Below are 27,478 nucleotides of genomic sequence, written 5' to 3' on the forward strand. Positions count from 1 at the left end.
AGCCGGCCTGCAGCCGGTGAGCTGGGCTCCCTAACTGTTTAAAGATTGAGGATAGTCTGAGGTTATTCCAGCTCCATGACCCTAATTGTTCATTTTTCTAGACAAAACCAAGAGACTTAGGGGCTAATCTGTAGACTGCCACGTCACTGCTGCCTTGGTGTAATAAGTAGACCCAAAGCCGAAAGCGTTACTGGCAAATTTAGATTTTTTCCTTTTCCCTTCTCCTCCTCCTCCTCCTCCTTTCTAAAACGCTTGCCTGCTAGGGTGTTTGCTAGCTATGGCTGGTTCCTGGGGGAACAGCCAAGAGAGGGAGAAGCATGCAGAAGAGAGCGATAGAGTTTCTTATCATGAAGTGTAGCTCTTCCTCAGACTAGCTCTACAGCGGCCATAGCAAGATTGAAAACTGGCTCAAACATCTGCAGAGTTCTTTGAAGCCTTCTGAAAAATAAAATACATTTAGCACACAAATTATCATCGCAATGACTGGGATAGAAATTTATAACTGAACCCAAGTTTCTGAAAGGGCCCCTTTGCCATCTAGTAACTGCAAACTTCAGCGACGAGGGGCCCTCGCCAATGGGAGTGGCTTGGGCAGGCGAAGGCAGCAGAGATCTCGTGTCCTGAGGGGAAAGTCCACTTGTACTGTTTGTCCAGACATATCTAAGTGAGGCGATAATTAACTTGCCATTAACCGTGTCACAGATGTACAGAAATTGGTGATGCAAGCAATACAATTCAACTGAGTTTTAATTAAACATTCTTTCATATAATAAAATACTTTTATTTCAATTTAGGAGGAAATTCTAATGCACCTATGGAGGTACCCATCTCTTTCTATTCACGGGATTGAGGGCGCCTTTGAGGAGCCTGGAGCTAAAACAGTCATACCTGGCCGAGTTGTAGGAAAATTTTCAATCCGTCTAGTCCCTCACATGAACATGTCCGTGGTGGAAACACAGGTAACAAACGTGCATTGTTCTTCTGTCCAGCAGCGCCGTTCCTGAGAGCCACATGCCACACAGTAGTGAGCAACTCAGTTGTTAGCATTGAAGTATCACTTTTTTCCAATACAGAAGGGACTGGAACAAATGTCAAGAAACCAACAGGATTTTTGTTCAGTAAAAATCTCTTCCCTCAATTATATGCAATTACAGTCATCAGACAAATAACCATTTGGAGTTGGAGTGATGGGAAATTTTTGAAAACTAAATGGTGCATAAAAAGGCAAGATGGGTTTTACACACAGACGGAGAAGCTACTTGTCTACGGCTGGACTGAGCCGGAAAATCTTTACCCCCAGCGTTGGTTCGTCCATGATGTCTGAAATGAACCCCCTGAAAGCAGCCACCTTAATGAAAATGTTTGTGTGTGGAAGGAGGTGCGTGCCTGAAGTATCGACCTATCATCAGTGTACCTCAAGTTGCACAGAAGGTAGACTCTGAAGAAGGGAGCTCAAGGAATACCTCGGCGCCCTCTCTCCATCCACTGTCCGCTTTTATCGTCGTCTTAGCGCTAATTACATTCTCAAAGATCCTCCTTCCCCTCTGCGTCCCTCCGTCTTTTTGTTTCCATCTTCCTCCCTCCTTCCCTTTCTGGATGGACTGTTCCTCCTCCTCACAGCACACACTTTACATGAGCGCAGGACGGTCTTCGTCTTGCTCACAGCTATGTCCCAGCACCTAGAACAGTTCCTGCCACGTGACAGGTGTGCCTTAAATGTTTGTCGAAGGGATGAATATTTCAGAGTATGGAGTTTTTCTCTGGTGGATTTCCATAATGGCAACCGGAATGGAGCCCAGGGGAGAGAGAAAGATGCTGTCAATGAGCCTCCTTCACAGCTTAGCGTGAAATTGCTCCCACTTTTTGGAAATTTCCAAGTGTGTAATGTTCCCAAAATATTCCTTAAGATACTGATAAGTCCAAAAAGAGGGATATTCAAATTGAGAAGTTCTACTTGTGTTGTGTTTCATAATTACCTCAAACATTCATCATATTTGTATTACCCACAATATCATTCAAGGTTTCATAATTACCCAAATTCATAATAAGCCGACATTAACAGTGAGACACTGTGGTCGGGGAGGGGTGGGGACGGGAGGGGGGATTGGGGGGTCTCGGGAGGGGTGGGAGTGAGAGCAAGCATTCCTCACACTGGGCGCAGCTCTCCGTCCTGGAGACCCGGCTCACTCCGCGTCCTCCCTCTGGAAGAGCTGAGGGAAAATCAGAACGCTTGAATGCGTCAGCTTGGGATTCCAATCAGTTTCTTGATACAAGGCTATGAGAGCTACTCAAAATTTTCTCTTACAACTGAAAATGTTACCTTTAGGTAAAGCAGCATCTTGAATATATATTTTCCCAAAGAAATCGTTCCAACCAGATGGTTGTTTCTATGGCACTAGGACTACACCCATGGATCGCAAATATTAAAGATAATCAGTATCTTGCAGCAAAAAGAGCCATCAAAACAGGTTAGACTTATGCTATTTTGATTGCTGGTTTACACTGGGAACAAGGGGTGGTACCCGGTGGGGCTGTAGATAAAGCAGACACTTTTAAAACTTCACTGTGGACTCTCCTTTTATATGGGCTGCATTACTGACGGTAAACGGTGTGGTTCAGGGCTCTTTACACACACTGTCTCATGAATCCTCCCAACAGCCCTCCCCGGGGTGCAGATTAAGGCGAGAAGAGATTAAATAATTTGCTGGAGGGCACTCAGCTAGAAGTAGCGAAGCCAGGGTTCAAACTCACGTTCTGGAGACCTGAATTTGGGGGAAAATGATGGACTTGGAAACCTCCCAACCCTCCTTCTGCAAAACTCATGGAAATATTGGCCGATACATAAAAACTTTTAAAAGCACAGCTGAACTTGCACGAAAGTAAAGGAAGTCCTCTGGGGTTAAAAATGAAGAAGCTAAACTGTAGTGGAGCGAGCAAGCTGGCACCGGGCTGCCCTGTGGGGACTTGCTCTTCCCGGTCACAGAGCTCTGGGTTTAATGGCCTCCAGACCTCCTTGGAGCACTAACTCTCTGCATCTATGAGTACAAGGGACACAGACGTCAAAAATTAGAGGACAAGTCCAACACCGAGAGCCATACTTCTCTACACAATCATCCCCACTGCCCTCAGTTGTAGCAGTATTTTACCAGTAAAATTTGGGGGTGAAGAAAAGAGGAAGAAGAGTTAGGAAGTTAAATGGAATGCCAGCTGAAGAGAGATGTGTGATTGAAATGTCAAATTCAACAGTAAAGACATGAAATACAGGAAAATGCAGGAATGCATAAGGCACCTTTTTGTCTGTCTGTGTGCTAAACCAGTCCTGCCAACAAAGGACAGTCGTCTGCCACATAATGAGTTTTTCGTCAACAACGGACTGCATGTATGACAGTGGTCCCATAAGATTAGCACCATATCACCTAGGCGTGTGGTAGGCTATACCACCTAGGTTTGTGTGAGTACACAACAATTAAACCATCTAACAATTAAATCACCTAACGATGAATGTCTCAGAATGTATCCTGTCGTTAAGCAATGCACGAGTGTACATCATCTTTATTCACATTCACGCCTTGCTCTGTGGATCCAGAAGACACGGCATGTTCTCTTTTGTGTCTTCATTTATTTTTCATTCCCACTCCATCTCTGGCAACTTTCCCTATAGCCTAGAAGGTTTCAACTCATCTCTTTCTAGACCCCAGGATATCCATTAAAACTGTTTCCTGGGATACCTTGAAAGTTGAGTACAAACACTGCAACATTCAGGTGAAAGTTGAGTACAGCGATTTATTCATATGTTGGTTACAAAAGAAACACAAAACACCAAAGAAATGTGTTCCTAATATTTAATATTAGTGTTTCTAATACTTAATTCGTGAAGCAACCATAAAAGTAGGTAGGTACATCTTCTGTGGTACTCTGGCCAAAAACACATGACCTCTTCCAATCGTGAAAAAACGTCAGATAAACCCAAACTGAGGGACATTTTACAAAACAACTGATCAGTACTCTTCAGCAGGGTCAAGGTCATGAAAGACAAGGGAAGACTGAGAAACAGTCACAGACAAGAGGAGACTAAGGAGCAATGACAAAATGCCGTGTGGGATTCTGCATTGGATCCTGGTACAGCAGAAGGGAAAGAGTGAAATTCAAATAAAGGCTGAGTCTAGTTAATAATATTATCCAATGTTAATTTCCTATTCTTGATAATTGTACAATAGTTATGTAAGATGTTAACATTAGGGAAAGCAGAGTAAGGAATATATGAGAACTCTCTCTGTACTACTTTTGCAACTTTTCTGTAAGTCTAACGTTACTTTAAAATATTATTTAAAAATATTTTTTGAAAGTAGATAATAGTAAATAAGGCAACCACAGTTTTCTTCTTGACTCTATTGACTATTTTAGAATATAAATTGCATGATATCAGGACGCTTACTTATCCCAGCCACCAAATTTCATGGTGGGAAAAAAAAAAAAAAAGAAAGAAAGATAAAGTGAACACGACATTTGCGGAGATCACTGGGGGTAGTCTTCTCATTAATTTATTCAATGCCTTCTTTTCCTGTGTTTCAGTGTTTGGAACAGAACCAGATATGATCCGGGATGGATCAACCACACCAATTGCCAATATATTCCAGGATGTTATCCAAAAGAGTGTGATGATGCTCCCGCTGGGCACTGTGGACGATGGAGAGCACGCGCAGAAGGAGAAAATCAACAGTGAGCAGGTTCTTGAGGGGGCTGATCTCTCAGTGTGCAAACCACAGGGTGTCCACATCAGTAACCTTCCGACATGCTGCATATTTTAGATTGAATTTATGTCATCAAATCTTCCTGTTTAAATTGTACACTACTTTTCCTCCATTATTTGAATGGAAATAACAGTTTCTCTTTATTTCTTCTTTTGTTAGGTGGAACTACATAGAAGGATCCCAATTATTTGCTGCCTTTTTCCTAGAGACGGCTAAGCTGCATTAACAACGACGGGAACCTTCCAGCTTACATCTGAGCTGCTGACATATCCCCTCTCTCACATCCCTGGACAGGAATAGAATCTAAATATCCAGAGAATTTCTGTCCAGTAAACAATATTTTCCCTCTTTAATACGTCTTTGGACATTTGGACCAGTAATAAACTATTTTAAAGGTAGAGACACTGGAAATGGCTTAATGTCTCTGTTGCACACCTCTCTAAAGTCACAGCTACCTTCAACAACTTGATTTCCCCAAGTCTGGCCCCAGTAGTCCCCGGACTGGACTCATTCTGCCCTTCCAGCACAAGGAGGGTTCTTCGATTAGACTTCTCTTGCCATTTGATTGGTGGAATTGCTCTAGTTTGCTGTGTCCTGAGGTGCTCAGGACACATAATCATTCATCCACTGACTGTCAGTACTTATGTCACCGTTGCTTTCACCACACATTCCTTTTATATTGTTAATAAAAACATTGGTCTACCCCACCGACTACCATGATTTCCCTGGGGGTTCATTTTCAGATGAGTTATTGAAGCGTGATACATATTCACTTCTTGCCTCCCCTTCACTTTTTCCTTTCTTGAAAAGTTTTGAAACAGAAATGACCAATATTCACACTCTTATGCCATTTGGGATTCCTTGTGAGAAGATGCGTCTATCTTTATTCTAAGCCTCTTTACCTTTGCTGTGAGTGACGCCAGCCCACCGCCCCTCCTGCATCCTGTTCTGTCTCACTACCCCATCGGGAGAGGCCACTCTCCCTCTGACACCTGCGCACGTGGAAATTCACCACAGCAGAATCAGCCCTGATGGAATTCTCTCACCCCGTTGGGATTTTACTCAGTGACTACATCTAAATTGTTCAAAGCTTTAAATAGCATCAATTTTAGACAGAGAACTGATCAACCTGACATCAGTAACACATCCCAAATTTGAAGCTGTCAGCTCAGGTTGCATTCATCAGTCATTTCAGTCGACCATCTTGTTTGGCTTGATTGGATTTGATGGTGTAAACAAATAAACAAAAGCACGTAAGTTTTCTACAGCTAAGTATAAGTAAACAAATCACTTCAGTCTTTATGAATTCACTATTTAAATAGCATTAATGGAGAAGAAGTTAAGGGTTTATTAAAAATGTTTCTCTTATGATTCCAAATAAAAACAAAGTGCCACACATTCCATCTCTTTGTGGGTGCTTGAAATGTCAGTTTTAAAGCTTGCTGCGTCATGTCTAAAACGGCTGGATCATGGGGCCAGCTTACCCTGCCTCTTGTCACAGAAACGGGACCCACCTGTGGCATCAGCCTCGCTGAGGCATCCATAAGGAGCCACTTCTTCTCTGGTGCTGGACAACATCAAGTCCTCTTGGTTAAATATTCGCAGGTGTTTGGTACTCGTCACTATTTAAGCACAGTCCATGCTCGCCAGATTTGGTTGAATCTTGTGAGGTTTTCGGATTCCGTGGACCTACCTGATGTATTTGGCAGAGGTCCCAAGGACTAACTGTACACGAGGTTTCTGACGCCAATTTATATTTTAACAAGGGTGTTCATAGTAGTCAATTAACAAAAGTTGGTTGTAAAATATAACCATTTCTGAGCAAGGGAACATCAGTTTTACCAAGTCACTAAATAAGAAGATGTATTTGCTGATCTGCATTCCTGCTGAATCTCTGAGACCTGCAGTGTCTTGGTCAATTATTCAGCTGCCACCAGGTGAGGAGAGGAGGAGGACGAATGAGGTCATTGAATCTAGGAGATTCCAACCCTGGGATGCCTGAGTCCAGAGCCGTGGTTTTCTGCCTCCCCGGGTCATGATGGGTCTCCCCAGCTCTCATTGATGGGTCCACGTTTTCTACCCAAACCCAAGCCATGTGGCTACCTGGGTCTTGCTGTGGTTTGGGAGCCAGATAGGAAGTATTTTCCGGATAGATTACATTCAGAGGGATGACAGAAATCCGCCCAGTGATTAGCCAGAAGACCAATTAACTAGTAATAAGAAGACAAAGAGGTTGGGGATAGAGAAATTTAAGTATTTGCTTTAAAAAATTTTACCAAAGAAGCATATGCACATGGATAAAGATGACCACCCAGTATACTTATTGGGAGTATATAGTGACATGATCAGGAGGGGACGTCATCGTATTGAAGGAGGGCAACATGTCAGGTTTGGGACTGTCCAGGTTTGGACTGTCAGTTAGATTTGGTAGATGCTCTTATGGAAGATAACGAGGACTGGGAATGTTCTTGGTTTTACGTTGTATTCATAAAAATAAACCTTGCGTGAGTGTGTGCTGGACAGTGCAAGAGCCCTGTGGTGACACACGTTCTCTGCACTTGCAGCTGGAGGAAGGCAGTCGGCCACAGACACACAAAGAACCTGGTCTGGGCTTCTTCTCGCTCCACATGTTCATTCCAGCGCATCCCTCCCTCAGCCTCTGTGTTAGCCAGACACCAGCCCAGCCCAGCGCAGCCCAGCCCCCTCTTCTGAGAACTGGACCCCGATCCTCCTGCATTTTTCATTAGAACCCGTTAGAATCCGAATTCGGCTCGTGGCTTCCTAGGGTCTGCGACTCTGAGGACCCCTGCTAGGAGCATCCAGAGGCTGTTCTCCTAACCCGGAGGTGCGCACGCGCCTGGCACAGCAGGAAAACCTCGCTCCGTTAGAGGAGGCCTCAGAGGCGCCGGGCATCGCTTGGGCCGGTGGAGGCGGAGGCCGGCCGCCCGGCCCGCAGGCCTCCGGCTCCCGCCCGGCCCGGGCGCGTCCGTTTCTCCCGCACCGCCCTCGGGGTTCTTTACCGCGGGCGGGCGAGCGAAGGGGTGGAGTGAGGAGGGATGGAGAGGGAGGAGGCGGGATCGCCCGGGGGTTACCCGCTCGGGGAGCCGCTGGAAGTGCCAGGTGGCCTTCCCGGTCAGACGCCGCCAGGCTCTCAGCCTGACGCGCGTCTCCCCTTCCTTAGATTGACTCCTTCGGCTTTCCGTTTTCCTCTTGGGGAGGGGTGGGACTTCCGGTTTCATCACCGGAAGACGACGAGCCGGAGGAGTCCGTCAGAGGGGCCAGCAGGAGCGATTGCGTCGGCAAACGGGTAAGTTATTCTCTGACCGGGCCGGGGGGGGGAGGTTTGGAGGCGGGGACCGTCCAGCGTCTGCGCGGGGCCTGGGGGCGGTGGCTTGAGGGCTCGGGCCGGGCAGCTGGGCGCCGGGAGTCCCGCCAGGGCCCTTCGCTCTTCCTCCTCCCTCCTCCCCCCGCCTCAGCCCCTCCCCCGCTCGCCGGTCCCTCCCGACGCCGCCCAGACTCGCCCGACACCCGCCCGCCGCCCGCGCGGCGTCGCAGCCGCCCTGCCCCCGCCGTCACCTGCTCGCTCCGCGAGCCGGGCTCCCGGGGACCCGGCGGGCCTCCGTTTCCCCGCGGGCCCGGGCTCTCGGCGCGGAAGCGGCGCCCCGGGCGCCCCACGCAGCCCTGCACGCAGTCGGGGCGCTTCCGACCGCCTGGCTTCTCCGACTGGAACGCGGGCGCCCAGGCGGGGAGCTGCCCGGTGGGGGGGGGTTTCTAGTCCGGGCGGTGGTGTCCGTGGCTGCCCGCCCACTCCCTGTTTTCCCCAGCGCACCGATGCGCTGCTGCCACCCGCGCCTCCTTCGGTTGAGGATGCTGGTGCCCGAGAGCACCACGCCTGGAAGTGGACGGTCCTGGCCACTCAGGGTCCAGCTGCTCTCAGCAACTAGCGGGAGACCCCAGGCTGCCGCACGTCGCTGCTGGCAGCAGCGGGATCGTCCCTGGAGATACCCACCTCTTCCTAGTGGGCGAGCACGGCCTGAGTGTGCGTGCCCGCTTTCTGGAGCTTAGTCGGGGGGAGGTGGGTGCCAGGAGCTGCTGACCCCTGCGGTTGCGTTGAGTTTTGAATAGCCTGTTTATTGGGTTGGGGGGTTCTGGACTAGGACATCTTGGCAGGGTTGGCATCTGTGGACACATATGTAGGATTATTTTCTAGGTAATCATAGCCCGAATGGTGATTGTGTCGGGACTTTACAGTCCGTGCCGGTGGAACTAGTTACAGTATGCACCTGGTTTGCGGTGAAGCGTTAGTCCAGATGCAGCACTGCCTGGGGAAGGTCACTAACACGTATTGATTAGAACATCGTTAGGAGAGATTTTGATGCCTTTTGCTTTAATTAGCAAAAGGGAATGAACAGATATAATTGGGTTTTGAAATAAGCCTGTCACTATCAACAAGCATCCTGTTTCCTCCAACTTTGTTAAATGTACTTCTAGAGGCAGAATTCTGTGGAGGGAATGACGTTTTTCTGTTATTGTCCACATTAAAATGTTGCCATATTAACATTAATGCAAATTTTTGAACACTTCAAATAGTTATATTTTAACAGAATTTTGACCTGAAAAAGTCTATAACTTCCGTTCAAAGAGGTGATAATTATTTTGTTTGTTCATGTGAATATACCAAAGATGGAACTTTCACTGCAATTTTGTACTTGTATATTTGTGATAGATTTTTAACCCAGTTTTCAATTAGGAAAGATAAATTTTAACTTTTAAAAGTTTACCAAAATGTATAAACTTTCATGATTTTTGGATATTATGTCTATTTTATTTAATTACTTTGGCTAGTTCTACAGAGTTTACACACATTAATAGAAAAATGAAATTGAAGAAATGGTATAAACTTTTCCAGTGTGGTATGAGATTTCTAATTTTCATTTTTTCTAGTGTAGGAGTATTGATTTTTGTTTTAATATTTTCAATTTAAAATTCTAATTAATTCAGATTTCTCTTACTGAGTAGAAATGTGTAATTATACATTTTCTTCATTTTTTTTTCTAATGATCATATCTAAAATAATTGAATAGTGTAGTTTGGGGAAATGTTATAATGTTTTTACTGAATTTAGGTTTTCCCCCTCTATCCTTAATAGGTACTATTCTTTTTCCCACAGCTATTCAGACAGTGTGAATACTGTCCTCATGGGCCGAGGCAGCTGTACACTTAATAACTTTGGGATTGTCAACATCACCTCTCTTCTCTGAGTGTTATTGAAAAATTTGAGTAATATTTCTGTAACTATACCTCACAGTGATGCTAGCGTCAAATGAGATAATAAGAATGCTTTTTAAGTGGTAAAGAGCTATAAGTTTTACTACTGTATTTTTAGTATCTAATATGTTTACTAATGTTCACTAGCTTACAAGTTGACAATCAAAATGAGTTAGTCATTGTCTTTGAGTTTTGCCCTCTGCATTTTAAATCAATGTAGTGAACCTGAGTGGAGAAGGGAAAAACAGTCTCTGAAAATAAAAGTCAGAGCAGTCAAACTTAGTTGTATAAGAAGGAATAGTTCCAAGTTCAATGAATGTGATAAATCCTTCATTTTACTGGGTAATTGGGCAGAGTCTTTTAAAGTAGCACTCTTGTTATTTTATCTGATGTCCTGTCAGAATTAGACAAGTGGATATGAGTTGTTTCTGTCCATTCCTCATGGACCCATTTCATGGAGAGGGGGCACAAAACTTCAAAATTAAATTTGGATTTTAATTAGTATCCAATTGTAATCTTGCTTATTTTGGTTGGCAGAATAATGCAACTCCTCCTTAGCCCTATCCCTCCCAATACAAAAGATTCCACGTCCTAGTTGCTAGAATCTGTGACTATGTTATGTTACATAGTCTATGGAATATGTAGTAACGTGTAAAATGTAATAATATGTAGTGTTATAATTTAAAGCAAAGTTATTCGTTAAGGTCTATTTCAAAGTGAAATATTTTTTTTGGTAAGGTTGATTGGCCCTGAGCTAATGTCTGTTGCCAATCTTCCTCTTTTTGCTTGTACACTTAATAACTTTGGGATTGTCAACTGACCTAACGTCTGAGCCCATCTTCCTCTATTTTATGTAGGATACTGCGAAAGTGTGGCTTGACAAGTGGTGCTAGATCCGTGCCCAGGATTGGAACCTGCGAACCCCTGGCTGCTGGAGCAGAGTGTATGAACTAACCATTACACCACTGGGACGGCTCCAAAAGTGAACCATTTTATTAATGTTCATTCATTCTGTTTTTTATTGTGAACTTCAGAAGAACGCTAGGTGAGTGGTTTGGCCCTGGCATGCATCATGTATGTGTCCTGGGTTAGTGTTCTGAGGCCTGTATTGGACATCTTTAAAATGTGGTTGTTAGGGAGGCAATGTAGTTAGTGTTAGAATTCTTGGGGGTTCATATTCCAGCCTCTATGTATTAGTTGTAGGAAAATGGCCTTAGTTTCTTCCTCTCCAAGTGGAGAAATGATGTGTCTTTGAGTAGTTGATGAGATAATGTGTGTGAGCGTGGCTTAGAAACTATAAAATGCTGTCTCTGCACAGATTATTAAGACTACTCTACAGTCTTTAAATCCAGCCTTAATACATGCAACGTGAGAGTTCTGCACAACAAGAGGTCGGAAACATGGATTCTGTACCATGGGTTCTGTGGAGCAGGCAGAACCTTACCTTGCTGCCATATTGGTTTTGCCTTCTCTTACTTGAAAAACCAGACAGGCGCTTCCTTCCTTCTTTTTAGTCCCATTTGTAAGATTGATTCAGAATGGGAGTATAGGAATTAGTTTGCATTTTTCCAGAACTAATTTGTTACCTTTTTCATTTCTTGTCAAACATTTTAAGTTTAAAGAAAATGATTATTTTCCGTTTATTTAAATTCCCAAAATGCTTTATGTTCCAACAAATTCACTTCATTTAAAATTAATGAAGTTTTTGAAAAGTCTTTGTGCTAGGCACAAAAAGTAAACCATCCCACTTCTTGTCCTTGTAATCTTCAGTAACCCCAGCAGTCAGTCCCAAGATACTGGCTGTAACAGAACATTTGTCAGTGCCAGAGGTGCACGGCGGAGTAATTAGCTTGGCCTGGAGAAGTCACAGAAAATATCACAGCAACGTGGAAGACCCATGGGAGTTTTCTGTGCGGATGTAGGAGGAGAGGGCTTTTTGGGCAAAGAGGGCAGCTTGTTGGAAGGCACACCTGGTTGAGAACCAGTCAGCAGCCTAATGTGGGTCTTAGCAGGGCCTAAAAGAGGGAGAAGCGCCGAAAGAGGACAAGGTTTAGTTTGTCAAGGGCTTTGAATTGAAGGCTGTGTGCTTTACTTGGTACTTTTTCCTATGGTCAAGTTGAAACCGTCAAAGCTGTCAGATCTCCCACCCTCTGGTGTTGTCCCTTTTCCTTAATAGGTACCATTCCCTTTCGCACAGCTATTCAGACACTGAATACTGTCCTCAGGGGCTGTGTGAGAAGCTCGCTTCAGTAACTGAGGCTTTTCTGTGGAGGCCCCATTAGAGGAGGCTCTCTCCCTGGAGCCACTGAGGCACGCGAGAGGCTGGAGTTGATGACGTTCCACATAAGGCAGTAGAAGTAGAGTACAGAGGATAGAGTGGAGAGACATTTTTGATGTGGAAAGGACAGGATTAAGGGCCAGTGAAGGAGGAGGTGAGAGAGGGAGGAACTAAGAATAGTTTAGAGCACTGATCTTTGTGTAGAGAGCTGGCAGACTAGCTCCATGGAAGCAGGTTTGGGAGAGGAGAGCAAGATGAATTTGTTTTTGGTTGTATTGAGTGTTTGATATCTGTAGGTCATCCAGGAAGAGATGCTGAGATTAGAAGTAAGGTAGAGACTGGAAATAAAGGCAATGAGTCCCTGGACCATTTGAGGTGGCTGGAGAGCACGCAGAATGAATGAAGTAGACCAGGGAGGAAGATCGAGGCTGGGCAGGGGAAAGAAAAATACAAATAGCTGGGATTTGAGCATGTTCCTTCTTAGTATATGCCCGATGACGTCTGCAGAGTTTATCATTCCCTTTTAAATAGCAGGGGTCAGAACAAAGAGGACCCGAAAGGCCAGGTATTTGCTTTATTGGTGATTGTGTTTCAGCTCTGTGTGCTTTATGTTTCTCCTGTTGTACGATCAGTGTCTGAGTTGGTGATCTCTAAGCAGACGTGGAACCGTGAAATAGCATATCTCAAATTGCAGTCCAAGTTAGGAAAAAAACACACGAGGGATTTGAAATAAAAGATTTCCAAGATTCTCAAAATTCTAGGACTTTTTATTAAGTCTTGAATATACATTGAGTTGACACCTTCACAAACACAAACCCCTTTAGATTAGGAAATGACGTGGGAACGACGTTACACATTAAAAAAATCGGTCATTATATATTTATTAAAATCCTGAGGAAAACTTCAGATTTATCTAGAGCATTTTAGTATCTTACGTTCCTTTTGTATAATGCAGTGAACATATCCATTTTGTTAGTATTATGTAATTAAAACATAACTTCTATTAAATTTTAAGTCTCTAAGTGATAGAGTTTTTAAAAAAAAATATATTACATAGTTATTTTTTAAATATCCTCCTCCAGTGAGCAGATTTGACCTAGGCATTTGGAAAACTTGGCTCAGGTTGTTTTGTCCTGATAATTAACATTAATCTTTAAATAACTCTTTTGGCTTCAACATGGGGGAAGTTTATTAAAAGGGAAATGTCATTTGCTCTCTTTTAATGAATAAAACAAAACATAATAGCTGCCAAATTTTGTAGTATGTGCACAAAGATACTATATTATAGGGAATAGCCTGTGTTTTAGCAATGTATGATGTCCTACTGTTTTATTACTATTGAGTATGTGACAGTGACCGTCATTGCAAATATTTTAAATTTAAAACAATTTACGCCCTGCGGATAGATTATTGTGCAATAGCCATTTCTTTCTAAATGACGGTTAATGGATTTATCCTTTGAATACTATGTTTAGCATAATATAGCAGAACTAAAAGTAATGATCAAAAGACCAAGGTTAGCATGTGACGTTTCCTAAAGGCTTGAAATAACTTGGCGTTATGTATTAATAACATTCAGAAAACATAGTCATGCCTTAACATATTAATCTGCTTATATATTTCAGCTGAGGTGGTGATTTTTACTTTTGGCCGTCTTATAGAAAAGCTTTTTGAAAAGTTAACTTTCTCACATCAGCTGAAGTCTTTAAAAAATCTGATTAGTATTTTATAGAGAATACTTTCTTGCCTCTTTTGAATAATATAGGCTAATCATAGGCAGTAGCTTCATATATTGTTGGAAGAAGTGTAATTACAAAAATTAACTTGTCATACACCACAGCTCAGCAAAGTAACTTTCTTATAAGTCCATGGTCACAGTATGTTTTTGCAATTCAGCATCTGGCTCTGTGGGATATCGATGGCTTCTATGAAGAAAAGTACCAGGGTGAGCAATTAAATGCAAAATGACAGCATAAAATATGATCATTATGGTTATACAAAAGACGCATTTATGAATTTTGCAGATAACTGTCATTTTTCTGCTCATATTTTTCTGTTGCTTTGTTAGCTTAATAATTTTAGTACAATTTATTTTTTTCTTCTAAAAAATGAACACTGCCATTTTTATTATCCTGGCACTTGTTTATATGTCTTTTTTGTTTGTCAGTTTTGAAGATTAATGATAGTTGTTTCACTGTCTTTTGACACAATACTTTCAACTTGATTTCAAAATTGAAGAATTTAAAAAAATTGCATAGCAGTTGTATTATAAGAGTACCACTTCTTATGATGAGTAGTATTTTATCACGTGTGGTTTGGATAATAATCACCACCCGAAAGTAAGTTTTGCCAGTAGTTTCCTCGTAACATCACGTAGTGTTTTGAAGTATTTTTTATGGTATCAACTCTCTGATTTGGTCCAGGGTAAAACAGTGTTGACATGAGGAATCATATAGCAAAGTTGTTGTCTTTCTTTTGTCTCTTACTTGCAAAATGTATTCTACATGCAATGAAACTGCTGGACGTTGCGGAGAGGGAGTCACTCTGGAGGACTAAGTGTCCGTGTGACCTTTGGAGCATGCCATTGTGTGAAGCTCCGTAATGTTAACCTCCATTTTGTTAAGTTCCATTATGTTAACCCCTCTTGGCTCCTCTGCAGCCCTGCCTGTCTTTCCAGCCTTACCTTTCACTGCTGCCATTTTTGAAAACCTATGTGTTACCCAGTTGCTCTCGTTTTCTTTTACTTGTGCTTATAGTATCCCTGTCTCCCGAAATACAGTAGTCCCCCCTTATGTGGGGGGGATACGTTCTAAGACTCCCAGTGGGTGCTTGAAACTGCATAGTACTGAAGCCTGCATATACGTTTTTTCCGACATGTACACTGCTGTGATAAACTTAGAAATTGGGCAAAGTAAGAGAGTAACAGCAATAACTTCTGTTTGGCATATCCAGATTTCCAGCACGACTGCTCTTACACGTTGGGGAAATTATTAAATAAAATACGGGTGACTTGAACACCAGCACTGTGATACCTTGACAGGCGCTCTGATAACCAAGAGGGCTACTGAGTGACTGACAGGCGGGTATCGTGGATCCGGTGGAGAAAGGGATGATTCACGGCCCCGGTGAGAGGGAGCTAGATGGCACAAGATTTCATCACGCTACCTAGAATGGCGAGAAATTTAAAATTTGTGTATTGTTTATTTCTGGAATTTTCCATCGAATATTTTTAGACCTCTGCTGACTATAAGTAAGTGAAATTGCAGAAAGTGAAACCACAGGTAAGGGGGGGACCATTGTACTTTTTTTAGCCATTTGGTTAAATTCATCCTGAGCTTGAATGTGTGGTTGGAACTCTGTCCATTCTGTGAAGACTTTCTAATCTTAGCAGTCAACAGGAACTTCTTACTTTATGCTCTTGTGGCATATTTTGGGTGTCTGTTGTTATTATCAAAATATGCTTTGCAGATAGAGCATAGCTTAAGTTTTTTTTAATAAGTTTAAAAAAATCGTATTTACTGAAATCCTACTATATGCTGAGTACTGTGCTGGGTTCTGGGATGCTAGTGAAAGAGTTTATTTCTTCTGCTCAAGAAGGTCACATGCCAGTTGTAACGCAGAGTAGTAAGAACTGTGGTGGGGGCAGATGGGAATGTGCAGGCAGAGGGCTAATCCAGTGTCAGGGTTGGCAGTCTGGTTCTTGGAGGAGGCAGCAAGCCTGAGGCCTGAGGACAGCAGAGCACAGCCATGGAGCACGCGCAGGCCTTGCCCACCAGCCATAACTGCTTAGATGGCTTGGTGGATGGACCCGAATCATTGGGGACTTATGTCTCATGATGTTCTTGTTTTTTTTTTTTTTTTTTTTAAATTTAATCATTTTCGTGAGAACCTTTGAAAAAATTAATTTCCTAGTTTTCAACTTTTGGAACCTCTCCATAACCTGATTTAATATTGTCTCAGTGACTTAGGATTATTATTTTGTGCGTTGTCATGTTGGGCTCTAAGAAATCATGTCCTCTGGGCATTTTGACCCAGAGAAGGGTGTTTTTAAATATCTGAATGTTCCCTGATTACTTTTAATTTTTTCTGTCTGCTTTTTCTAGTTTTTCTTCCCTTTTCCCGTTTCACTGCTATCAGTGATCTTGTCTAGAGTAGCACAATTGCTCTCCATTATTTGCCATCGATAAGAAGCCAATGAATCAGGTTTATCAGTAAGTATCAGGAAGGGGTGATGGATCTGAGGAAGGAACTTAGAGACTCACCTTCAATCCCAGTACCTAAATTCAAACATCATCTCTTCAAATATGTTTTGCCGCTCCAAGCCCTTTTGGGCAGGTTTCTTACTTTTAGCTAAGGCTTGGTGGGTGATGTTGCTGCCTTGGTGAGTTTTTGATAGCTGAGGTGTTCGTGTTTCCCTGCATCACGATTCAGGTCATTTTGTTTTCGTTGCTCTCCTGATGTGGTCTAACTGTTTTGTCTGATTTCAGGAATGCTTTTAAATGGTTTATGTTTTAAGAATTAATAGACAAGGCTTATATTATCCATTTGTTCTTATATAACTTACTTCAATTATAGTATCAAAGCAGGCATTTTTTATTGTGATCAATTTTGAAGAAATTAGGTATATCAGTTTTATTTATTCATTATTAATTTCGTTAATAATCAAGTTCATGAATGATGAGTTTAGGAATCAGTGACACCCTCTGAATTAATTGCTTTGTTTATTTGGCAGTAAAGCAAAACTAGGACAGTATTATACATTTGCGATATGTTTCTATATTTAGATAGAGAGAGGTACTATCTGTTGTTATTAATGTTACTGTTATCTTTACCTTTTAAAAACAAATATATATACTAACAAACATGTCTGTGTGTGACTGAGAGAGAGAGTGTGTAAGTGTGTGTTTTTGTGTGTGTCCATACATATCTTTTAGCATTTCCAAATTGGCCCAGGTGATTCTAATCTAACCTTTCTGGTCAGAATTTTAAGTATGTAAAAATTCTGTATGAAAATGGTAATAAAAACGCAGTCATTCAGTTTCATAGTGCAATTACTTATTGTGACAATTCTTGTTCAGGAGGAGTCTGTTTCCACCAGCATTGTTTTGGACAGGGAGATGGCAAGTGTAGACTATACTCTTGAGTCTGTTAGGGAGTGACGCTTTTTCTACTGTAGTGCTGTAATAGCTTTACATTTTGTGATTCTGTGGGCTACGCAGACGTGATGTGTTCAAGATGAATCAGACGATAAAATTGACTTGTTTTCCATCTGATAGCTGGTACTGCTTTCAGCAGTAAAACTGAATTATTTCTACAGATCGAAAAACAATCTATGAGATATGAGGTCATTTTCCTTATATAGCCATAGTTAAATGATTTGTTTCTATGACTGGTTTTTATAGTATAACCTGTTAAGGTTTTATCCCCTTATGCTCAAGACAGATTTAAGACTTAAAACAGACAAATTAGAAGAAACAAAACTAGAGATTTTTTAAAAAGTGTAACTTGTTTACAGAGTTTCCTCACCATTTAAATTTTATTCTTTCCTTTTCAACAGGTGTATAATGCTTATTTGCTTTAAAACCCTTGTTCATTCACTCACTTATTCTTTTGTTTATTTTTTTGCTCAAAAACTTTATTGCAGAATAGTTTACATACAATAAACAGCATCTATATAAAGTGCACAATTTGATGGGTTTTGACAGTTCTATACACCTCTGAAGCCATCTACAGAATCAAGATAAAAGAACATTTCTCTTACCCCCTTAAGTATCCCCATGCCTCTTTGCAGCCCACCACCTCTTCCTGCCTGCCACAGGGAACCCGTGACCTGTTTTCTGTCACTGTAAATTAATTTGCTATATCTTGTCGTATGTGCTGTTGTCTGAGTCTTTGTGTGAACACGTGTTTTCATTTCTCTTGGGTAATTACCTAGGAGGGAAATGACTGGGGTAATGTGATGACTCTGTGTTTAACTTTTTAAGAAACTGCCATCGAGTCTTCTTTAATTTCTCTCAGTCGTGTTCTCTAGTCTTTAGTGCATAGGCCTTGCACATTTTTTGGTTAAATTTATTTTTGCACAATTTTAAATCAAATCGCATGCTGTTAATATTTAAAAGTGCAATTGATTTTTGTTTATTATCCTTTGAATTTCCTAAATTCATTTAATTGTTCTAGTGTGGGCGTGTGTGTGTGTATGTGTGTATTTTGCATCCTGAGGATTTTCTATGTAAACGAGAATGGAAGTAGTTTTACTTGTATTTATCCGGTATTTATGCCTTCACTTCTTTGTTCCTCTTCACTTTTAGTAAGTCTTCTTCCTAAAATCTGTTCTTAGATCTGGCATTCATCTACCCACTGTGGCTGTCCTGTGGTTACAGATTGCATGAGAGTATCATTTCCAGGTTTTATATTTTGAATATATTTGTCTCTGAATGTTAATTGTGTCTTTTATGCTTAGCACATAGTTTTGATCTTTTAATACAATCTGATAATTCTTTTTAACTGTAGTGTTTATTAACATTTAATGTAATGTAGTTGGTTGGATTTATACTATTTTGCTCTTTATTATTCTGCGTCTCCTGTGTTTTCTTTGTCTGTTCCTCCTTTACTGCCTTATTCTGTGTTGACATGAATTCTGTCATCTTCTATTTATCTGGGAATGTCTTTACTGCCCCTTCATTATTAAAGTATAGTTTTGCTGGATATGTGATTCTTTATTGATGGTTTTTCTTTCAGCACTTTGACTGTATTATTATTCTGGCTTTCGGCCTCTGTTATTTCTTCTAAGTCAGCTCTTATTTGTATTTTTTTCTCCTCAGTGTGATGCAAAGTCACCTGTTGAACATGTAGCTGTTCCTTGTATGTGGTGGATTTGATTGCTTTCCAGATTTTCTTATTGTCTTTTTCTTTTTAGTAATTTGACTATGATGTTTGTAGGTGTGACTCTCTTCGTGTTTGTACTTATTCATGTTTGTTAAGCTTCTTGTATCTGTAGATCAATGTATTTCATCAAATTTAGAAAGTTTTCAGCTATTACGTTTTAAAATATTTCTTCTACCCCTTTCCCTCTTTTCTCTGTTATTGGGATTCTTACTGCACATTTGTTGAAATACTTCAAATTGTCCCATAGGTCTCTGAAGCTCTTTTCATTTTCCTTAAAGTTTTCTTTCATTTCCAATCTTCTGAGTCGATAATTAATATCATTCTATCTTTAATTTGACTGATTCTTTCCTCTGCCTTCTCAAATCTGCTGTTTTCCCATGTAATAATTTTTTCATTTCTCTTATAGTGCTTTTCATCTCTAGCATTTGTTTGGTTGTTTTTATCATTCTCATTTCCTTATTCGCATTCCCTATTTGTGGAATCACTGTTATTATATTTTTAAAAAATTTTTGAAAATTTGAAAGAGTTCTTAGAACCTCTTTACAGGAGATACTTGAAGACTTTCTCTGCTACATTGACATCTGGGCCAATTTTCCATTGACGTTTTTCTCTTCCTGAATCTGGACCATAGTTTATATTTTCTTATAAACACAGCTTATGATTTCTTTCTTTGTTGTTGTTGAAAATAAGACATTTTGTATAGTGTGATGTGGTAAGTTTGGATTTTGATGCACTTTTCTAGAATGTCTTTTTTTCCCTTAACTTGCATGGTCTTAAAAGCATAGAATTTTATCTCCCTGTGGTGTACAGACACTGATGTTTATGTTCAGTTTTTAAATGCTTGCTTACTTGTATTTTGCTTTACTCTCTGGGTGTTTCCCCTGTAAATGTAAGAATTAATGGTCACACAATGATTTGGGCAGAATTTGTAGTCAAACACCTTGAGCCCATTATGATCTTTGCCATCTGTCTTTCTGTTTGTGGGTGTACAGGGGGCACATTCAAAGTTTACCTAGTTACCAAGCCTCTGTTCTGGGGCTTTTACTGTCTACCACGTTCCCTCGAAGTTGCTTTGCTTAGTCAACCAGGCATGTGTGGGGAACTTCATCTGGTCCTTTTATTGGCCTTTCATTTATAGGATCTCCTTGCTGAGTTTCTTGCTAGTCTGACAGTTGCCCAGACTGGGCTCATACCTCTGTGGACCAATGTTGTGAGATTTCTTTGGTTGCTTCCCACCAACTTTGGTCCCTTCTGGCTGACAGAGCGATAGAGGTTTGCTGCCTGCTCCAAATAGCTTCCTCCCTCCACCACCTTAGCTCATAGCTCCTCTTTTTGTGCCAGTCATGTGTTGGTAGAGCTAGCATGCTCTCTCACCAAGTCGCGGGGATGGTAGTCTCCCAGGCAAGTGCTCCTTTCTCAGCCTCTTACCTAGGGCTTTGGATAAAGTGCATTTTCCACTCGTTGCCTGAATATGGTTTTCAGAATCATAAAATTGTTGCTTTTGACAGTCCTATGCAGTTTTATACTTGTATCTGCTGAGAAGGTTCACTGACTTCTTTATTTTGCCAAAGCTGGATATTCCTGAGTAAGCCGTTGTTTCTTCAGAAGTGTCTTCTGCTCCGTTTTCTTTCTCTCTCTCTCTTTTCCTCTGGGACTCTAGCTAATTAGTTATACATTAGACCTTTTGTAGTCCTCAGATAGGACCCTGAGAGTCTCTTTTCTTTTTTAAATTTATTTTTTATTTATTTTTCTGAGGAAGAGTGGCCCTGAGCTAATGTCTGTGCCATTCTTTCTCTATTGTGTATGTGGGATGCTGCCACAGCATGGCTTGATGATGGTGTTGTAAGTCCTCATGCGGGGTCTGAACTCATGAACCCTGAGCCGCTGAAGCAGAGTCCGTGAACTTAACCCCTACACCACCAGGCTGGCCCCTCTTTACTTTTTTTTTTAATTCTGTCTTTTTCCTTAGATTCTTTTTGTTAGATGATTGCTGTTGATCTGTCCTCAAACTCACTGATTCTTTACTTTGTCATTTCCATTTTGTTATTAAGCCCCTTTTTTTATTCTAAATATTTTATCTTTTGTTTCTGACATTAACATGTGGCTTTTTAAAGAATAATGTTTATTTCTTTGCTGAAATTTATTATTTTTTTTTCCATTTGTTTCAAACATATTTTCTTTACTTCACTTAATATTGTTGTAACAGCTACTGTATGGTTCTTTTAAAATAATTCCATCATTTTGACCATCATGTTTGCCATACATCTTTTTGCTTGAGATTTGGACACGGTTTTCTGACTCTTCCTAACTCAAGTAATTTTGGTCATTTTGAATTTTATGTTGTGTGGTCTCTGGATTTTGTTGTGTTGCTTTAAATATTGTTGGTGTTTTCATTTTAGCAGGCGGATGACTTGACTACGACCACATCGTTATCTGTCATGTCTGCAGTAGTCAGCCACTCCTATCTCATTCCTGGTGTTTAATTGCAATCTGCTTTCACTCTTGTTCATACATGGTTTATGTTTTCTGGGTTTATTCATAGATTCAGGTGTTCCTTTAGCTCTCTCCTTTATGGTATTTACTTCTTACTCTTCTGTGGCTATCATTGCATTCGGACACTTTCCCGCTGATCCAGAAGTACAACTGGTTTTTCCCTTGTGATTTAGCTGCCTGTCTTTCGTCAGTGGTCTCCGACCCTGGATATCCTCTGGGTAAAGCCTCCCAAAAGGGGAGGCGTGCTGGATTACCTTTTGCCATTTGCTTGCTTTGGGCCTTGACTCCACACTAAAAACTTCCAGCTTTTGTTTAGTCTCCAGAGCCATCGCATAGTTATTTTTTTAGTATTTTATCCAGACTTCGTAGCTGTTATTTGTGAAAGGTTTGGTTTGTTAGAAGCTTAGTATTTTGTACCAGAAGTATATGAAGTGAAAGAAAAAAAAACCAAACCTCTTTTTTTTTTTTTTCCAAATTGAGGAAGATCAGCCCTGAGCTAACATCTGCTGCCAATCCTCCTCTTTGTGCTGAGGAAGACTGGCCCTGAGCTAACATCTGTGCCCATCTTCCTCCACTTTATATGTGGGACACCTACCACAGCATGGCTTTTGCCAAGCGGTGCCATATTTGCACCCATGATCCAAACTGGCAAACCCTGGGCCGCCAAAGCAGAACGTGCACAGTTAACTGCTGCACCACCGGGCCAGCCCCCAAACCTCTTTAAAAATAGTTCTAAATTTTGTTGTCAAGGCATTATATGCTCGTTGTAGGAAATTGAGAGGAATTAATAAATTCTAATGAATCTGAAAAAAAATTACCCATATCCACTTTAATATTTTGATTTTTTGGGGGGGTATTACACAACTGAATGTGCTATGCATAATATTTTAAAATCTGCTTTTGGTTAAAATCATGTGAGAAGTGTTTTTCTTTGTCATTAGATATTCTTGGTAGATATTTTTATGGCAGTATAATACTTCGTATGCATGCATATGTTGGTTTATATGACCATTTTTTAATGCTTGTTACGTTGGTTGTTCAGTTTTTTACTTTTATATATGACCCTGTGGTGGACATCTTTTTGTATACATCATTGCAACCTTTTCATATTATTTTCTTAGGACAGGCCCCTAGAAGTAGACATACTGGGTTTCAAAGTGAATGATGAGGTTTTAAAGTTGTTCTTAGATACAACTGAATTGCTTTTCAGAAAGTCTGACCCATTTGACACTTGTGAGTGCTGTCCAGCTTACTGCACCTTCTAACCATTAGCATTAGATTTTTGGTATTTTCTCATTTAATGGATGGAAACTCTCATAATCTGCTTTTGGCAGTTTTTGATGAACTATTTTGGCCAAACTTCTTTATCTAATTTTTAAAAATTTACATCTCTCTGTTTTAAAATGATCCATTCATGTTCTATGCCTATTAAATGTATGTTTCAGTCTATTGTTTAAATAACTGCTTTTAAAACTATTTTAATGGTAGATGAGACAGAACCTAATTTTGTACCTGTAATACTATTAACTATGAAAACAGTTTTTTAGTATATCATTTCTTTTTGACTATCTCTTTGAATATCTTCATGTTTGCGTCTCCCCTTCCTTAGATTGACTCCTTCGGCTTTCCGTTTTCCTCTTGGGGAGGGGTGGGACTTCCGGTTTCATCTCCGGAAGACGACGAGCCGGAGGAGTCCGTCAGAGGGGCCAGCAGGAGCGATTCCGTCGGCAAACGGGGAAGTTATTTTCTGGCCGGGCCTGGGGGGAGGTTTGGAGGCGGGGACCGTCCAGCGTCTGCGCGGGGCCTGGGGGCGGTGGCTTGAGGGCTCGGGCCGGGCAGCTGGGCGCCGGGAGTCCCGCCAGGGCCCTAGGCTCTTCCTCCTCCCTCCTCGCCCCGCCTCCGCCCCTCCCCCGCTCGCCGGTCCCTCCCGGCGCCGCCCCGACTCGCCCGACACCCGCCCGCCGCCCGCGCGGCGTCGCAGCCGCCCTGCCCCCGCCGTCACCTGCTCGCTCCGCGAGCCGGGCTCCCGGGGACCCGGCGGGCCTCCGTTTCCCCGCGGGCCCGGGCTGTCGGCTCGGGAGCGGCTCCCCGGGCGCCCCACGCACCCCTGCACGCAGTCGGGGCGCTTCCGACCGCCTGGCTTCTCCGACTGGAACGCGGGCGCCCAGGCGGGGAGCTGCCCGGTGTGGGTTTCTAGTCCGGGCGGTGGTGTCCGTGGCTGCCCGCCCACGCCCTGTTTTCCCCAGCGCACCGATGCGCTGCTGCCACCCGCGCCTCCTTCGGTTGAGGATGCTGGTGCCCGAGAGCACCACGCCTGGAAGGGGACGGTCCTGGCCACTCAGGGTCCAGCTGCTCTCAGCAACTAGCGGGAGACCCCAGGCTGCCGCACGTCGCTGTTGGCAGCAGCGGGATCGTCCCTGGAGATACCCACCTCTTCCTAGTGGGCGAGCACGGCCTGAGTGTGCGTGCCCGCTTTCTGGAGCTTAGTCGGGGGGAGGTGGGTGCCAGGAGCTGCTGACCCCTGCGCTTGCGTTGAGTTTTGAATAGCCTGTTTATTGGGTTGGGGGGTTCTGGACTAGGACATCTTGGCAGGGTTGGCATCTGTGGACACATATGTAGGATTATTTTCTAGGTAATCATAGCCCGAATGGTGATTGTGTCGGGACTTTACAGTCCGTGCCGGTGGAACTAGTTACAGTACGCACCTGGTTTGCGGTGAAGCGTTAGTCCAGATGCAACACTGCCTGGGGAAGGTCACTAACACGTATTGATTAGAACATCGTTAGGAGAGCTCATTTGATGTATACTCTGTAGACTTCATGTAGCACGGCAGCCGTGTAGGGTCGGAAATACTAGTCCCTTTTCACAAACTGAGACTAAAGTTAAACAGTTTGACCAAAGTTAAGGTCAGGATTAGCGTCTCAAGTGTTTGTTACTCATTGTTTTTCAAGTTTGCTACATGTAAGGTTACTGACTCCTGCTGGCACGTCTGAAAAACACTGAGGCAAGGCTCTCTAGTAGCTGGTGTCTTCTTGCGTGACATGTAAGGCAGGTGTGATTATTACTGATAATACACTGGCTCCTGGTGCCTTTTTTAAAAAACCTGTGTATTTTGGAATAATCTCAGATTTGCAGAAAAGCTGTGAGATAGCACAGAGAGTTCCTCTTGTATTCAGCAAAGCAGAGTGGCTCCACTTGAGCAAACTGCTTCATGCCAGTCACCATTCTAGGTGCTGGAGAGAGTAACACGCTGCCCTAGATGATTCCAAGGTCTGGTGGAAGAGACAGATCCATAAGCAAGTATAGTGCCTTTTGCTCAGTGCTGAAATGGAGAAAGGGGAGCACAGAGTGATTTATGTCTGACTGCCCGGGAAGGAGTGGCGCGAGCTTGCAGGATACAGCATTTGAGTTAGGTCTCAAGGATTAGTGGGTATTCACTTGATTGATGGGACATTTCTGCCCACATTCGTGCTACCTAGGTTTGTGTTCGAAGAGAACTCTCTAACCTTTATAAAACGGACTCTTCTTATTTGATTCTCCTCTCTCCCTCTTTCTCACATCTCCTCTGAGAGGTTTTTGTCATAGTTTCCACAGGCTGTGAGAAGAATCGCGGTTTATAAATCCATGACTAGGAGATGAAATTAAGCTGTGTTTCTTAGTAATGGAAGCATCTAGATCTGTACGTTTTAAAATTCTTTCTCTTTCATAGTTGCTGAGTACTTCAGTGGTCTGATCACACACGTTCTTTATGCGAGGTTGGAGCACAGTTCTTCTGAACTATGCCCACAGCAGAGGGGTATTTTGAGTGAGTGTGTTGGTCGTTGTGGGCTGCTCTAGGAAAACACCATAACCCCAGGTGGCTGAAACAACAGTCATTTACTTCTCCCAGTTCTGGAGGTTAAGTCCAAGATCAAGGTGCTGATTCCTGGTGAGGGCTCTTCCTTGCTTACAGACAGCCACCTTCTTGCTGTGTCTTCACATGGCAGAGATGGAGAGAGAACTCTGGTCTCTCTTCGTCTTCTTCTAAAGACGCTGATCCCGTCTTGGAGACCCTACCGTTCTGACCTCATCTAAACCTAAGTACCTCTCAGAGACCTCATTTCCAAATACCATCACATTGGTGATTAGGGCTTCGGCATCAAAATTGTGTGTGTGTGGGGGGGGGGGGTGCACAATTCAGTCTGTAGTAGGTGGGTTTCTTGGAATTTTTGTTATTATGAGGAATTGCTCCAAAATAGGCTTGATAGAGAACTAAATAGGAAACTGTAAAATTAGCGTTTATATGGCTTTTGCTACAGCAAAGTAGTAAACACAATTTTATTTAAAATCAGAAGAAATTATTGTAGCTATGTTAAGTCTGATTCAGAGGCTGGTGGATGCCAAGAAGAAATTTTAATTGTTTCATTTGGATGAAAGAGAGAAATACGTGGTGAAATACTGCAGTGGTGTTTTCACTTTTAGGCCTTATACAAATGAATGCTTTCATGGTTATCAAATTAGGGTGTAAGGACTGTGGTAGTGAGCTATTGCAGTTCCCTCACTGATCAGGAGGCTGAGCCCCACAGAAGCTGAGCGGCTAATGCATTGTAGAGGTGTTAGTGGCAGAGCAAGGATTGGAATCAGGCCTCCGGATTCACGGGGCCAGTCTTTCTGCTGTTCCATCAGTGGTTCTCAAACTGATGGTGCATCAGAGTCAGCTGGGGGGGCTTGTGAAAACGCAGATGCTGGGCTGGGTCTCTGAATCAGCGGGTCTGGACTGGGACTGAGAATTTGCATTTCTGACAAGTTCCTGGGTGATGTTAAAGCTGCTGACTCTGAGGGCACACTTTGAGAACCCCGGCCTTCTGTGATGTTGCCTTTGACCTCTTCTAAGAGGATAGTAAGTAAACGTCTGTGGGTTTATACCAGCTTGACCCTTCCTTGACGTTCAGAGAATCAAGTTCTTTAATTTTGTGTTGTGTACTGTAATGCACCAACAACATAATGATTAGATGGAAAAAAAGTACTAGAAATGGAGTATGTTTTAGAGTCATTTTGGCATCTTCAGGGATAATTTTTGGAGATAATTGTAGAGGTCAGAACCGCTTATGCTGAAGGGGATGCACTTGAGCTCCTAGCAGCAATCACACTAAAAAGGGTGCCGGTATTGATTGCTAGATTGTATGGGAGTGAAAAGTTCCTTCCAGTTTTGTTACTCTCTGTTTTTCTTTCTCATTTTGTGTACTGAAATGTTCTTAATGTATCAAAATCTGATCAGGCCCCAGCACAGTTCCATGCCCATAGTAGATGTTAAATAAATATAAGTTGAATTGAATTAAAAAAGATTAATAGGGAAAATGAGGTAGATTATTTATCTGGAGAGACTTCAGTGCCCTAGGAAAGTTAGTCGGCTCTCTAGATTATCCCAATCACAGGTTTTTAGTGAATACTTACAGATTATTCTGGTTTACGCCTTATTTGCAATTACTGGGTTTTTTTTAGCACAATTATTGGAGGAGGTAGCATAGTTTTTTTTTTCCTTTTTCTCCCCAAAGCCCCCCAGGACATAGTTGTAGATTCTTCGTTGTAGGTCCTTCTAGTTGTGGCATGTGGGACACCACCTCAGCGTGGTTTGGTGAGCAGTGCCATGTCCACGCCCAGGATTCGAAGCAACGAAACACTGGGCCACCTGCAGTGGAGCGCACGAACTTAACCGCTCAGCCACAGGGCCAGCCCCGAGGAGGTAGCATATTTTTATGTAAGAGTTATTGAGTGATCCCCCATATCTCTTTATCATTCATGTGAAGTTACTTTTGCAAACTTT

At 42.4% G+C, this 27,478-nt stretch overlaps 1 protein-coding gene across 5 annotated transcripts in view; it reads left to right on the forward strand.

The window, feature by feature from the left end:
• The first annotated feature begins 7,587 nt into the window (after positions 1-7,587).
• LOC111771854 (cuticle collagen 34) overlaps positions 7,588-27,478 on the forward strand; it is a 36,394-nt gene continuing 16,503 nt past the window's right edge. For 2 of the 5 annotated variants that reach the window (XR_011435400.1, XR_011435402.1), the window contains exons 1-2: positions 7,588-8,058; positions 10,877-11,064. Coding sequence is in view for 1 of the 5 variants with exons in the window: in XM_070259058.1 (XP_070115159.1) it covers positions 11,018-11,064; positions 23,285-24,041 (804 nt within the window). In the remaining 4 variants the exon portion in view is untranslated. Of the gene's footprint in view, positions 8,059-10,876; positions 11,065-23,284; positions 26,998-27,478 lie in introns of those variants that run through there. The other 3 variants (XM_070259058.1, XR_011435403.1, XR_011435401.1) reach the window with 3 other exon arrangements.

The sequence above is a fragment of the Equus caballus genome, unplaced genomic scaffold (genome assembly GCF_041296265.1).
Source record: "Equus caballus isolate H_3958 breed thoroughbred unplaced genomic scaffold, TB-T2T haplotype2-0000766, whole genome shotgun sequence".
NCBI lineage: Eukaryota > Metazoa > Chordata > Mammalia > Perissodactyla > Equidae > Equus > Equus caballus.